This window comes from Penicillium arizonense, assembly GCF_001773325.1.
Source record: "Penicillium arizonense strain CBS 141311 chromosome Unknown PENARI_contig032, whole genome shotgun sequence".
Taxonomy (NCBI): Eukaryota; Fungi; Ascomycota; class Eurotiomycetes; order Eurotiales; family Aspergillaceae; genus Penicillium; species Penicillium arizonense.
In genome coordinates this window covers 20156-33629 of record NW_019173309.1, presented here as the reverse complement: position 1 = coordinate 33629, position 13474 = coordinate 20156, and the positions used below count along the sequence as shown (strand labels likewise).

Sequence of the window (13474 nt, the reverse complement as noted above, 5' to 3'; positions counted from 1 at the left end):
ACATTAGCTCCAGCCAATTGTCACTTATATGACTACGTCAACTCGGAGATCGGGAGATAGTTCATAGGAGCAAACTTGATATAGCTAGCTTGGTATACAATACGAGGGCAGGAGAGCGGGTTCAGTAATGATTTAAATGCAATGGGTAAATCCTAACGTGTAAAGAGATCAATTTGCAGTACCAATAAACCAAAATGCCTCATGATAGACTGTGACAGCAAAGACAGAAGAGGAGTTTAGTCAACGTAGTCGCAGCAATTGCAAATGATCAAGTGCGCTACAAGGGCTATGAGGTCAACCCAGCTAAGCCGCACATATATATGAAGCAAACGTTTAGTCACACGGATCTTTGATATTCACAACTCATGGGGCCATTAAATCTTGGCGCACTTATTTGGCCTTGGCCAGACCAACAGCGCTGTTGCCGAGGTCGTAGACACTGTACCAGCGACGCAGGAAAGAATCACCCAGGATAGCCAGGGGACCCACAGGCTCGGGGAAGTCCATGCCCATGAAGCTACTGATGCAAGAGCCCTGGACCTCCAGGATGTAGTCATAGGGGCCAATGGTGAACTCGTGGCCGGACAGGGTGAAGGTGAGGTCGGGGAGAGAGTCACGCTTGTCGCACTCCACGGTGTACTGACCAGTGTAGCCCTTGGTAGCACCGATCTCCTTGTTGCTTTGGAAAGGGTTAGCGAAATTCACAACATCAGTCAGGGATACACTTACAGAAGCTCGGCCATGGTTGAAGGCAGAGCAATGAGAGAGGTACCAGTGTCCAGAATGACACCGGTATCCTCAAGCTCAGCAACGTTGTCGCCAAGAGCAATGGCGTTGAGCTCAACCTCCCAGTAGGCCTTGCGGCGGAGAGGGATCTTGATCATCTCGCCAGTGTAGTGGCTCTTATCGACACCACCGAAAGTGGCCTCGGAGTTGTCACCATCCTTGTTGGCATCGCCCAGGTAGAAAGCAAATACGGGCTCATCCAGGAGCTTCTGGTTCAGCATGTTGTAGAAGGGAGGAACCATCTTGTTGACAGAGATGGTGTCGTAGCCAAGGCCGAGAATACCATCGAAGCGACCGAAGGCGAATGCCAGGCCAGGCTCACTAGTAGCCTCAGCAAAGTCCTGACCCTTGACCTTCAGGTCACCGATCTGGAGTGTGTCCTTAGACACGAAGCCGCTCAGGCTACCAGATCCATAGCGGATCTCGAACTCAGTACCGTTCTTCTCGTAAGTGCTCGAAGCAGACGAGTCGTACTTGGTGTGCAGGTAGCAAGCGATAGAGCTGCACTGCTCAGAGGGGACCCAGAGGTTGGAGCTACCAGTGTCCAGGACGACCTTGAAGCTCTGGGGAGGGGTACCGATCTGGATCTCAGAGAAGTCTGGAAAGGATCAGAATCGTCAAAATTCAGTGTCTAGAGCCCTTTGGCATGATACATACACTGAGCGTTCAGGAAGTTGTCAACCAGCACATCGTGGCCGGCGGTAGGCTTCATCGACGTATCGCGGAACCGGTCATGGTGCTCCTGGCCCATATACTTCTGGCCCAGGCTGGCCATATGAGCACCGAAGTTTTGAGGGCTCTACTTCGCGGTTAGCTTAGGTATGCTTTAGGCATCAATGATCCTACCAGTGTCTCATCCAGAGGGACCTTGTTGAGCTTGAGCTTGTGAACCTCAGCGGCAGCACTGCCCAACAGCGAAGCTGTCAGGAGGGTGAGTGACGACTTCATAATTCAATATCAATAGTGTAAGTGAAAGTGATGGTAAACAAGAGAGTGAGATGGAGAGGAGAGAGATAAGAGCAGATGGGACTGGGGATGAGGAGACCGATGACGGAAGCAGGAGGGTCGCACTTGGCACTAAACCCCTTTGGGACGTCCCCATATCACGCGGTTCTGGTTCCCGAATTCCAGACCTTCATGTGTTCCGTTTGCCTATTTTTTTCTTCTCTACTAGTTAGCTCACATAATTCTATCCATATTGCCTGCAGGTTGGCAGCAATCGGGGGAATATATGGGGGCTAGTGCCTGGGGAACTAGCGCCATTGACGGAGTGCTCGGACTAGTCGGAAACCCCCCTCCCGCTGTACCTGGCAGCTGCAGGATGACTGGTGTGGCGAAAAGCTACGCTATGGATGCTGCTGTTTCTACGAATTCTGGAATCGTGCCGATGTCGTGTCACTTTGAGGGGTTTCTTGTACGTGTAAGCTTTGGACATATGTCTCCGTGCGAGGGCAGGCGGTCCTTCTGCCTTGCATCAAAGGATCGCGTGCCTTTGCAGGACTCTTGAACACAACAGCTGCCTTTCTGCAGACTGCCATGGCTACCTTGCCGTAGCTCTGGCAACAGACACGAGGGTTCTTTGTGCGCCAGTGGTCTTCTACGGAAGCTACCATGCACCTCAAGGTCTTGTTGCAACAATAGCATGGCCCTTATTCTGTGCTAATTTTGAAGCGAAAGGTAAACCGTAAAGCCCAGCGTGCTCTTGAGCGTAAAGTGGTCCGGATTCAGACGTATATACTTCGATACAGTATCACCCACGGATATATATATTTGGTAGAGTACCGTGAGAATCGCGACAACAAACCGTCGAATCACAGCCTTTCCTCACCAGAGTCATAACAAAGTACTCCAATGTAAATTACACTAAACAAAACGGATATTCTTGGCTACTAGTTTACAGGGACGGTTTAGTTGACCGAGGGCAGGTAAATGCCAAGACAAGGCAATCTACCACTGTAGAGGTCGAAAGGAGCATTACAGAATCAAGAAATCGTCCAAACATTGTGACACATGGCGCCTGCATATTATTGATAATACAACTGGTGAGGAAGACCAAGCTTTCGTCACTGAAATCCACCACACCTCCGAAAGACCCAAGCGTTTACCGGTAGAAGTCAGGGCTGCAAGAAACCAATTAGTAAGATATGAAAACCAATATCTCAGGGCAAGCACATACCGGTCATCGTCCTGTCCATTCTTGACTTGAACGGCATAAGCATCCTCAAGGTCCGACTGGATAATGTTGTAGCGGTTCTTGCGGACAGCCCGCAGACCAGCTTCCTGCATGATAGCAGCGATCACGGCACCGGACAGGGGGTCGTTGCGCACGATCAGGGCGTCGAGGTCAACCTCGGGAGAAAGCGACATCTTGGATGCGATGGTGGTGAAAATCAAGCGGCGCTCACGTCGATCCCGCAGGTTGGGGAACTCAATCTTTCGGTCCAGACGACCAGGACGCAGCAGAGCAGGGTCCAAAGTGTCAGCTCGGTTGGTGGCCATGATGACCTTGACATTGCTAGATTGTTCGAAACCATCCATCTGGTTCAGTAATTCCAGCAGAATACGCTGGACTTCACGATCGGCACCGGTTTGGGCATCGAAACGCTTGGTGGCGATCGCGTCGATCTCATCGATGAAGATGATGGCCGGTGAGTTTTCACGCGCCATGCGGAAAACGTCGCGCACCATACGAGGACCCTCGCCCAGATACTTCTGTACGAACTCTGACCCGTTGACACGGATGAAGCTGGCAGTTGTGCTGTTGGCCACGGCCTTAACCAGCATGGTCTTTCCGGTTCCAGGAGGACCATACAGCAAGACACCACGAGGAGGATCGATACCTGCAGATCATTAGCTGTGTTATTGGAAACAAATTGATTCTCACCCACCAATCTGCTTGTAGAGGTCGAAATGTGTCAAAGGCAGCTCGACAGCCTCCCGGATCTCCTGCTTCTGCATATCGAGACCACCAACATCCGCGTACGTCACATCGGGCTTTTCGTTCTCACCCAGCATGGCAATAGAGGAGTCGGCCTCTGGAGGAAGAATATCGACAAGGGCATTGGAGTGACGGTGAAGGGCGACCGAAGATGAGGGTTTCAGCTTCTCGCGGTCGAGAGTGGACAGGATGCGGACGACGTAATTAGAACCGGTTGAGCTTTGCACAATACCAGTGCTGGAAAGATTTGTCAGTAAAATGAACCTTCAAATACCAAGAAAGGGCATACCTACTTCTGGTCGATAGCTTCCATAAACTGTCCGATGACCAGCGGCACACTCTGTATCCGCTTAATCTCCTCTTGTGCCCGAACCAGCTCCCTCTTCAAGCTTCTGCATTGGTCCATTATGGTTAGATACTGTAGGGCCCTCAACACCGGATTAAAGATGCATACCTCTGCTCGTCCTTGATGTATTCCTCCTGCAGTTGGATATACCTGTGTTCGTCAGTACCTGATGACACCATCCATCAAGGTCAGACATACTCTAGATGTCTCTGTAGGCGCTTCAGAGTAGCATATTCATCATTTCCATCAACCCCTGTGCCATCGAGGGAATCCAAGTTGGCGAGGGCGTCGAGCGCGCCTGGCTTGGGAAGCGGCGTGACGTTGTTCGCCGGGTTCTCCACGGCCACGTCTCCCATGGTGAATTCTGTTGAGAGCAAATGAGATCCGAAAGAGAAATAGCGTCTATAATCTGGAAGTAGAATGTATGTGCTTTGGAGATGGTTGGTGAATGACGCGCTGTGTGAAGGGTCTGGAGGTCAGCCATCTGGAGCTTTCGACGATATGGCCGGGGAGCTTGGTTGGGTCACGTGATATACAATGAACAAATGTTTGGCCCATCAGTTGTGTTAACCTTATATTCCTTAGTGTTTTCATTGAATGTTCGAGAATACAAAAAATTATAGTGTAAAGTCTTGTAGTATACTAGTGTATAAACTATGGCAGGGTCAGTTATTCTCACTGAATGTGGCAATTAGCCTCGTATGGCAACCTGCTAATCCAAACCATTACCCCGAACTGTAATGTTTCTAACGGAAAAAGGCTATATTGGAGAGAAAGCACATATAAACCCATTATCATACCTGGTCCCCTGGCCACCTGAGTGTATCAGTTTGAGGCTACCAATGGTCAGACGCTAGCGGCTGCGGCGGACTCGACGGCCTGTGGCCAATGATGACATCTACAGCTCTTTTTGCCCGGGGTATTCGTTTCAAAGCATGTCAATTTGGGGACACGATCAGGACCAACTCGAAAAGGGGGAGAAGATTGGACTGGAAAGACTTTGAGACAATGAGCTCAGAGACTCAACCCTTCAAGGAAATGAAGATATGCTGATCCAATCACCTCTAGCGGTGGAGTGGCCCAACACACGGTGGGACAGGCACAGAACCATCATGTTTCCATGCGGATCGAGTCGGATCCTTGCACGGCGGACTTGCTTTCTGCTTTTTTAGTTGTCTCCGGAGGATTGGGCGCGCATCGACACGATTATCAGACGCTAGTCCAAGCTTTATATAAGGAGAACCACTGGCCGATATGGCTCGATCATTTCCCCTCCCTTCTCTTTCCCATATCCAAGAGAGCGGGATGTTGCCCCTTGGAACCCTATCCACCTTCACTGGAGTATATGATCTAGCCTCGGCGGAGACCGTTGGAATGGATCATCGTTCCGATTTACGAGACCCAACCTAAGTGGTTTTTTATTTTAATTTCTGCTCTGGCACAGAAGTTTTCTCTCTCTTCACACTCCCCTCACTAACATGGCTTTGATTATGGCCATTTCCCCGGGTTCAGACTGCCCAGGTTCAGATTGCCCAGGCTCAGGCTGCCCGCATAGAGGCAAACTAACAAGAAACCAAAACCCCGAAAGACCCCAAAAAAAGACCTTAAAAAAGGGCATTAAAACACAGCCTTGAAAAATACCACATACAAAAAGACAAACCGACAAACTGATAACTAACAACTAACAAAACAAAAATTGTACAGTGAAGGCCGGAAATGGCGGTAACCATTGAAAGCTCTGACCTGTCAGTAATTTTCCCTCATTCTCTCCACTTCCCCTTTCATCCCTAACTGAACGGCTGTGATCTCTGGTAAGTACGCCATTCTTACTGTTTTTATACTCCGTTTGCTTTTTCTGGTTTCCCCTTTGTTATTTGGTTACTTTACTTTACATCATTATTCGTTTGTGGCCACGCACCCCTTCCGCAGTCCACCTCTGCGCCTCACCTGTAGTTCATTTGTTTCTGGATTTGGAGCGTCTATTATCTTGGCCCTTAATAGCCCAGTGACGTTCCCCTCCACTAACACTACCCCAGCTTACCGAGGCGTCTACCTCTCCCCCCATATCCTATCCCTCCTCCCCCCCTTTCCTGTTTGTGGCCTCAGGCTCCCACCACGTGACCACCCATCTCACTCCAACCTCTGCCTTCATCCCATCACCGGGACCCGGCCTCAGTCATCCGTTCGCAAAGCGGAATTTTAGTGAATCCAGCCTTATCGGTATGTACCTTGTTCCCACCCCTCCCTTGCCCATTCTATGTATATTTTATACACCGAATTGGTGGTTTTTCCTCCCCCCACCGTCCCTTTGTCCCGTGTCGCGACCGCTTGCGCGACTACCCCAAACACCTCACCGACGCGTCTATCTGACCCTCAAAAAATCATTGGTGGTTCAGTCTCGATGTCTTTCGATGATTGAGCCTATATTTATTATGCTGCACATCTTTGCGATGGCGCGTGGATCGTTCATATGCTAACTCCTTCCAGGTAGATGGGTTGGTAAAACCGCTCGACATGAATGCCTGGCTTGCCGACACCTCGAATATTCCTGGCCAGGATAATGGCGCCTTTCATCCTAACACAATAGACCCCTCAACCGCTTTTCTCCATGGCTCCCCGACCCAGGACCCATCCCAATTCCAGCGCATGTTCAATGGCATGTCGCGAAATGCCTCTCCGGGCTTCCACAACCCAAACCAGGTGATTCCATCAAAACGAACGCGACCGGAAGATGGCATGCCCATGTCGCCGAGGCCAGCACCGGGAGGCGTGACAGGGTCGCGATCTCAGACTCCTCAAGTGCCATATCCGGGGTATCAGGGTCCACCAAATGGCAACGCCCAATTCCAACAACATCCCAACCCTTACCAGCATCTACAGCAAGGTGCATCTCCCAACGTGACGCAGTCACCTATTATGCAAGACTTCGATCAGCAAAGCATTCGCATGGCGACGGCTTCCCCTAGCCCTTTCTCACCTGCCGGACCCCACGTTGGCACTCAGATGTCTCCGTCGCAGTCAGATAATGGAAACCGCGTACACACACCCCAGAACGGCAACTTTATGCAGGGACAGCAGTTCGGTGGTATGCCACAGGGGCCTGGAATGACCTCCGCAGCCGCTCAACCCTCAATGCAGGCGCAACAGTTTGGTGGCATGCCCCAAGTGCCAGCGGGATATCACCAAGCTCTGGCGAGTCAGCAACAGAGACTGCAAGCCATGCAGGCACAAAACCAGCCCCGGCAGATGAATCCCAACGCTGCAATGGCGGGACGGCCGGTTTCTGGGATGAATCCGATGGCCAATCCTCAACAAATGAGCGGGATGAGACAGATGGCACCGAATATGGCACAGAACATTCCGAAGCCCAGTAACCCAGAAGGATTCATGCGATCTCTCCAGAAATTTATGATGTCCCAAAACCTTCCGATTGACCCGAATCCTATGGTCAGCGGGCGTCCGATCAATCTCGTTCAACTTTATGCCTCCGTGATGAAGTTGGGAGGTTCGAAGAAGGTCACAGCGATGAATATGTGGCCAGTAGTCGCACAGCAGCTACAATTTCCGCAGATGCAGTTCCCCATGGCGGCCCAGGAACTTCAGAGTCACCATTCTAGAAATTTGGGCCCCTACGAACAAGCGTTCCTCAACTCGCAGCAAAAGCTTGCAGGCCAGATGCAGCCGCAAGGCGGTCTACCACGACAATCAAATGACGCATCAGGGATGCAATTCCAATCTCCCTCTGTGAAGCCAAGCCCAGGCTTTGATCAACAACAGCACATGACACAGTCCCCTCACAACAACACCCCAACCCATAATAACGGCCAAATGAACCCAGCCAATGGATTTGCTACACCGACACCACGAGGTCAAAGCAGGCCAGGTCAGGCTGGACACCGACCAAGTGTCTCTCGAAGCTCGCAACCACCTGGCCCACCGACAGAAGGTGCTGCCGGACCATTCCCGGTTCCCTCTCCTTCGCAATCTGGTAAGGGTGTTACACCAACCCCGGGGCAAACGGAAGCGAAGCCCGAGAAGTTCACCAAGCGACCTATTGAGGAGACCTTCAAACCTCTGGTTTTGAAAGGAGGCCGTATGCACGGTCCTATTGCTGTTGATGAAATGTACCAGATTGGCGATGACATCTCAAGACTTAAGCCAGACGTGCCAGGGTTTGGAGAATTAGGAATAGTCGATATCCACGCGCTGACCATGGGCCTCAAATCTGGGATGTATGCCGAAATTCGAGTTGCGCTGGACACCCTTACCACTCTTTCCGGTGAACCGTCTGTGCAGATCTCCCTGGAGAATTGTGACGATCTGGTAGAGAGCCTGATCGACTGCGCAGAGGAACAGGTCGACCTGCTAGCGCAACATACCCCAGAGGAGTCTGATACCATGTCTTTACGTTCATACGACGAAATCACCCGGGATTGTTATGCTGAAAACACATCACTGAAAGATGTTCCTGAATTCGGGAGCATCGAGTATGAGCTTGACCGGGCTGTGGATCGGCTTATCTGTATCACCACCATCCTGCGCAACTTCTCCTTCAGCGAGACGAATTTCCTGCCTCTCGGTATCCCTCCTGTTGCTCAATTGTTTGGCGATGTCTTCCGCTATATGGGGACTCGCAAGATGTTCCTGCGGTCGTCTCTTAACACCTTGGACTTTATGAAAGACGCAGTGATTTTGTTGAGCAACCTGGCTCATGTAGTTCAAATCCCTGGCAAAGAGGAAGCATTGAGTTTGTTGACTTTCCTTCTTGCCTTTGCACCTGGTTCTGGATCTACATCTGCCTCTGGAAAAGTGATGTTTACGGCGTTCAATTCTTCTGTTGATCGATACACTCCGGCTGCTGTTGATGGCCTCGCCAAAATGCTGGCCAGAGACGACCCGAACCGGACATATTTCAAGGCTATCTTTTCTGGAGATGGAACTGCACCTCCCCAGCCAGAGCTCTTAACACGTGCATTTGGCCTTGCCATTTCCTGCGTCCCTGACAAGAAGCCCATGTCTGTCGTGGATGCACGCAAGGTCTTCCTGATGCAAGGCCTTTTGTCAGCCGATGTACTCACCACTTTTGCCGATGGTTCCCTTGCCCAAGCATGGCTTGACTCGGTCGACGGATTTGCTGTGCATCTCCTGCGCCTTTCCTGCGCACTGTGCACTGAGCGTATCCCACAAATCAATATGCGACAAAGAGGCCAAGCCGAAGCCGACGCATATGCCTTCAGCTCGATCGTCAACCGGGGCCTAGGCGTCCTCCGCCGACTTGCCGAGAAGTCAAAGCAGGTGGACAACACGGCCCCTCTCCGGGTCCCATCAGGGATCCTCCCCAGGAAGGAAAGCCTGCTTGGCGCATTGTTGCTTCCCAATATTGATGGCGGTGTTGTTCGCCAGCTTCTCACATATGCTCGGTTAGCGGAGTAAGGATGTTGATGTTTGTATGATTCCTCCCTGCGACGGGCTGTTTCATCAATCATCCTTGGCACTTGTCTCACGTAGCATATACGACAATCTTGATTTCTCTCATGTCATTTGTACTCATGTCAATTGTCTGTCTCCCTATTTTCTCATTTGGGCGCTGGTGGACACGGGGGTTATTCCTTTTCTCTCTATTCTTTTCTTCTCTTGTGAGATAGCGTTCTGCTCTGTTTCAGTGTACAATGCTCAAAATACCCTCGGAAATCGAGAGATACTGCATGATGCCAAAGCTGCTCCCTTTACTTGGTAAACACAGTATCTTGTACATAATGCTGTATGCTCATTTCATATGGTCGTAGTCGGTTTGATATTGTACTTTTGCTCGGGACATTTGGGACGTAAGTATCGGACAGGGACGCATAATCCAGGTTCTGGGCCTGCTTGGACACAAAGCATTGCAGATTTCATTCAAGGAAAAGACCGAATTCCTAATAATATGGAGATGCATGATCATTCATATGAAGAAAAGGAACTAGCACCCATCGAATCGTCGAAAATGTACAGAGTAGGAGTGTTACAGTGAGAAAAGAGAAAGAGAAACAAAAAGCAGGTGCACGCCAGAAGACACGACCAGGCAGATAAGACACAAACACCAAAGGGAAAAGAAGAGAAAGAGACAACTCGCAACGAAATCAAAATCAAGGAAATAGATATTACCCATGAATATCAGGGATCACCAGGACCGTTTGCTTCTTCCATTCTCATCCCTTGTTTTCGATGTGCTTTGATTCTTGCTCTCTTCGATAACAATGCTCTGCCATACCCCTATTGAGGGGGTATGTTTAATGCTTTTGTGGTTTCATCCAGGACCATCAGAGATCATAGGGGGTCTCTTCCAGGGTCAGGTATTAGAGGAGAAAGCCCTTAGAATTTGCGTTCCTCGAGGAATTTCAGAATCTCAGGTTTGCGCCAACCCTGTATCAGAGTGTTAATTTCCACATTGACCGAATCCACCTTGAATCAAACATACCTTGACAACGATGTGACCAGTAAGACGGTTAATGGCAACATCGGGGTTAGGCTTGTGGCCATCGACAACACCCAGTGCGCAAGCCAGGTCGTTGCGGAGTTGATCCAGATCACCCTCTGTCTTCTGGATCTTGGTGAGCTTCTTCGTACCACCGGCCTTGGTGTCGGTATAGACAGGCAGCTTGTTGGAGGCGGAACGGCGAACGAAATAAGGGAGATTATCGAGCTTCAAAGGCGGGCTAGGGTTCTTGGAGGGTTTGACTGGGGTCGCGTGTGCCGACGGGGATTGTTCTTTCAGGGCTTGCGCTTGACGACGGAGTTGGGTGAGGAAAGTGCGGCTTTGGCAGGTAGGGAGAGAGGTCTTGAAGGCCGAGGATAGTGAGATTTGAGGGTGAGAATCTGAAATGAAGGGTTAGTATCGCGATTTTCCTGTAGAACCAGATTGTTCCCAGTTTTCTCTCTTGTTTGTTAGTTGCAAGATATTGCAAAACAGCGCGCATATGGGTTTAATTTTGCAGGGTCCAATGTACCAAGAGAGATCTGCTCAAATTCTGTTCAAATGTCACTTACGTGAAACCGACAACCTTGTCTGAGGACATAATGTGGAAAATGAACTACATGTCTGAACGGAAGCCACGGATTGTGCAGAGCTGACGCGAAGAGGGATGGCAGTGGCCTGCTTTCGCATGGCCGAAGTGGCCGGGCCCAAGTGTAGAAGAGACGCCATTGCACGTCTAGAGGACCAACCGGAGTGTATTAACCGGAGAGAATGATGATGGAGGACAGAGGCCGGGAAGAGCAGCAACATCTGATGCTCGGCGCTCTGCTCAGATTTTCTGCCACCGCTTTCCAGCACCCACTTCCCAAAAGGGTTTAGGGCCACCGACGCCCGCACAATCTGCAAATTCTCCATTGATCGCGGTTGGCCTTTGTTATCCCCTCTCTAGACCTTTCCCCCTTTCTGCCATCTTTACAGACACATCATGGCAGCCAACGTCCCTCCCTCCGCTGAGACCCTGCTCAGCGGCGCTGCTTCTCACCAACCTAAGACCGCCGAGGAGATCGCCTCTCAGCACGATTTGCTCCCCCGACTGATTCCGTACCTCGACCGTCACCTCGTTTTCCCCCTGCTCGAATTCAGCGCCGGCAGCGATGAGGAGGACAAGGAGATCACCCGGGCCAAATATGAGCTCCTCAAGCATACCAACATGACCGACTACGTTGCCAACCTTTGGCAAGAAATCAACAACTCCGATACCATTCCCGACGAGTTTGTGAAGAAGCGCGAGGAGGTTTTGGCCAAGCTACAGCATTACCAAGACCAGAGCGAGAAGATTTCCGAGTTGTTGCAAGATGAGGAGGTCGTGGGTAACCTGCGTAGCGACAAGGCCGCCAACTTGCGGTTCCTCGAAGAGCAGCACGGTGTCACAAACGAGATGGTCAACAGCCTCCACGACTACGGACGATTCCAGTACAGCTGCGGTAGCTATGGAAATGCCGCTGAGCTGCTTTACCAGTTCCGTGTCCTGTCCACCGACAACGACAAGGTCGCTTCCGCCACGTGGGGTAAGTTGGCGTCAGAAATCCTGACCACCAACTGGGAGGGTGCCATGGAGGAGGTTCAGAAGGTCAAGGACTCCATTGAGACTCGCCTGTTCAACAACCCTCTCGCTCAGCTCACCAACCGCTCGTGGCTCATCCACTGGTCGCTGTTCCCCTTCTTCAACCACGATCCTGCCCGCGACGTCCTCACCGACCTCTTCTTCTCCCCCGCCTACATCAACACCATCCAGACCAGCTGCCCTTGGGTTCTCCGTTACCTTGCCGCCGCTGTCATCACCAACCGCAGCCGTCCCCACAAGCACTCCGGTATCTACCAGAAGCAATTGAAGGATCTGATCCGCGTTGTGCGCCAGGAGGACTACGAGTACACCGACCCCATTACCGACTTCGTCAAGGCCCTTTACGTCGAGTTCGATTTCGAAGAGGCACAGAAGAAGCTCGGCGAGGCCGAGGAGGTTCTGCGCAGCGACTTCTTCCTTGTGTCGGCGGCGGATGCTTTCGTTGAGGCTGCCCGTCACCTCATCTCTGAGAGCTACTGCAAGATCCACCAACGGATTGATATCAAGTAAGTATAAGTATAGGGAATCTTTTTCTAGTGCAGAACACGAATTAACAGTTTTCTAGCGATCTGTCCGCTCGTCTCGGTCTGAACCAGGACGAGGGCGAGAAGTGGATTGTCAACCTGATCCGCGACACCCGGGTTGACGCCAAGATCGATTATAAGGAGGGCACTGTGATTATGAACCACCCTCCCCAGTCTGTCTACCAGCAAGTCATTGAGAAGACAAAGGGTGCCTTCTTCCGCACACAAGTCTTGAGGTATGCATTTCTCCCGGAAAATCAGCATTGACCATTGCTAACCCTCTTTCTAGCTCTGCTGTTGCAAAATAAATTCCCGCATGACCTGATGCCGAAAACTGAACTTTTCTCCGTTATGTGATTTTGAAACCTGTTTCTGCCTACCCATTTTTAGTGATCTCCCCGTGTAGGTCACAACACGGTTGTTTGAGGGATGGGACTCCGTGCAGAGTGGCATCCGGCTGGCGTTCTTCGGTGGTCCACCTTATTTTCTTTACCTCTTTAGTCATCTTACAGTTCCTACAAAGCTCTCTCCCTCCCTATATTTTCACTTCTTTGTCGTCAGATGTTTTGCTTGACCTCTTTATGTATTGGCCATTTCTGACCCTGGAGGTTTGGAGGGAGGTGGAGAATCTCAAAAAGAAGCCACGAGAGATATGTGGCGCCCCTCTGTCCAATTGCTTGGAGGGGGAACGAAGATGAGAAGAGATTGAGATATGATGTAGACTCCTTGATTTTGGGGTCTGTTTCTATGTTGTTACGAATGGGCTATAGAGATGAAAGATGATGTCTCTGACAACCCCTTC

The 13474-nt window shown here is 50.8% G+C and overlaps 5 protein-coding genes across 5 annotated transcripts; 2 read left to right on the top strand and 3 right to left on the bottom strand.

Annotated features, from left to right (window-relative positions):
• Window positions 1-390: 390 nt before the first annotated feature.
• Window positions 391-1734, bottom strand: PENARI_c032G03812 (uncharacterized protein; the record flags this gene model as incomplete). Its single annotated transcript, XM_022636562.1, has 4 exons — window positions 391-679; window positions 730-1384; window positions 1444-1585; window positions 1633-1734. 4 exons carry the CDS (start codon window positions 1732-1734, stop codon window positions 391-393), a joined length of 1188 nt encoding a protein of 395 aa, XP_022483538.1.
• A 1153-nt stretch (window positions 1735-2887) lies between these two features.
• rpt3 (proteasome regulatory particle base subunit RPT3) lies at window positions 2888-4426 on the bottom strand (the record flags this gene model as incomplete). The annotated part of the gene is made up of 6 exons (XM_022636612.1): window positions 2888-2906; window positions 2963-3626; window positions 3675-3961; window positions 4018-4116; window positions 4179-4220; window positions 4269-4426. The coding sequence occupies 6 exons, from the start codon at window positions 4424-4426 to the stop codon at window positions 2888-2890; spliced, it is 1269 nt and encodes a 422-aa protein (XP_022483566.1).
• A 2158-nt stretch (window positions 4427-6584) lies between these two features.
• Window positions 6585-9503, top strand: PENARI_c032G00373 (putative ARID/BRIGHT domain protein (SWI1); the record flags this gene model as incomplete). The annotated part of the gene is made up of 1 exon (XM_022636532.1): window positions 6585-9503. One exon carries the CDS (start codon window positions 6585-6587, stop codon window positions 9501-9503), a length of 2919 nt encoding a protein of 972 aa, XP_022483586.1.
• Window positions 9504-10421: 918 nt separating this feature from the next.
• On the bottom strand, window positions 10422-11253 carry PENARI_c032G05367 (mitochondrial 54S ribosomal protein mL49; the record flags this gene model as incomplete). The annotated part of the gene is made up of 3 exons (XM_022636573.1): window positions 10422-10472; window positions 10528-10925; window positions 11097-11253. 3 exons carry the CDS (start codon window positions 11251-11253, stop codon window positions 10422-10424), a joined length of 606 nt encoding a protein of 201 aa, XP_022483576.1.
• Window positions 11254-11509: 256 nt separating this feature from the next.
• Window positions 11510-12980, top strand: PENARI_c032G03321 (eukaryotic translation initiation factor 3 subunit E; the record flags this gene model as incomplete). The annotated part of the gene is made up of 3 exons (XM_022636558.1): window positions 11510-12654; window positions 12714-12908; window positions 12962-12980. The coding sequence occupies 3 exons, from the start codon at window positions 11510-11512 to the stop codon at window positions 12978-12980; spliced, it is 1359 nt and encodes a 452-aa protein (XP_022483577.1).
• Between the last annotated feature and the right edge of the window lie 494 nt (window positions 12981-13474).